Raw genomic sequence first — 665 nt, forward strand, 5'->3', positions numbered from 1 at the left:
GGAAGAGAAACGAGGCCGGGGAAGGAGGAGGAAACAGAGCAGATGAAGGGAAGCCGTCGCCAAGGAAGGAGGCGGATCCTTTCGGCGGCCGCTGCAGCTGTTCCGGGACGCGGTCCAGGGAGTCTGCCCGCCTGTGAGGTACTGGCCAGGTAGCTCCCCACCCAGAGGGCGCCCTCCCCGACCCCTCCCAGAGCGCCCGGCACGGAAGGAGCCAGGACCGCGCTCCGGGTGGCCAGGGCGCACCGCACCCCGAGAGGGGCGCCCTTGAGCCGCGCCGCGGCGCAGGTTCGCTAGCAGACTTGTCCGCCCGCCAAGAAAAGGAAGCGCTGTCTCTTCCCGCTCAACCCGGTTCCCCACCCCTTGTACTCTACACCCTACAGCGGGCGAGCGGCGCGGCCACGGAGGCGCCGAGGAGGGGCGAGCCGCCGCCGGGCAGCGGCGTCCCTTCGGGGGAGAGGGCGCCGGAGAGGAGGCGGCGGCGCGGCGCGACACGGGATGGCAGCTGCTTAGCCCGGCGAGCGCGGAGCAGCCCCGAGCTGTGGCTGGCCAGACGGTGCGGCTGGGCGGGGGACGCCGCTGCCACTGCAGCCCGGCCGGGAGAGATGAGCGCGGAGGCGGGCGAGGGCATCACTTTCTCCGTGCCACCCTTGGCCGAGGGCGGCAGC

General features: G+C 73.1%; 1 protein-coding gene across 1 annotated transcript in view; it reads left to right on the forward strand.

The window, feature by feature from the left end:
- Positions 1-161: 161 nt before the first annotated feature.
- The window catches only part of LOC103083473 (mitogen-activated protein kinase kinase kinase 5), a gene marked incomplete at its 3' end in the record, with an annotated part of 199,014 nt that continues 198,510 nt past the window's right edge, over positions 162-665 (forward strand). Inside the window, 2 exon segments of the mRNA XM_082930932.1 lie at positions 162-661; positions 663-665. The exon segment at positions 663-665 is cut by the window's right edge and continues 359 nt beyond it. Coding sequence (XP_082787058.1) covers positions 603-661; positions 663-665 — 62 coding nt within the window.

The sequence above is a fragment of the Lipotes vexillifer genome, unplaced genomic scaffold (genome assembly GCF_000442215.2).
Source record: "Lipotes vexillifer unplaced genomic scaffold, Lipotes_vexillifer_v1.1 scaffold16, whole genome shotgun sequence".
Classification (NCBI taxonomy): Eukaryota; Metazoa; Chordata; class Mammalia; order Artiodactyla; family Lipotidae; genus Lipotes; species Lipotes vexillifer.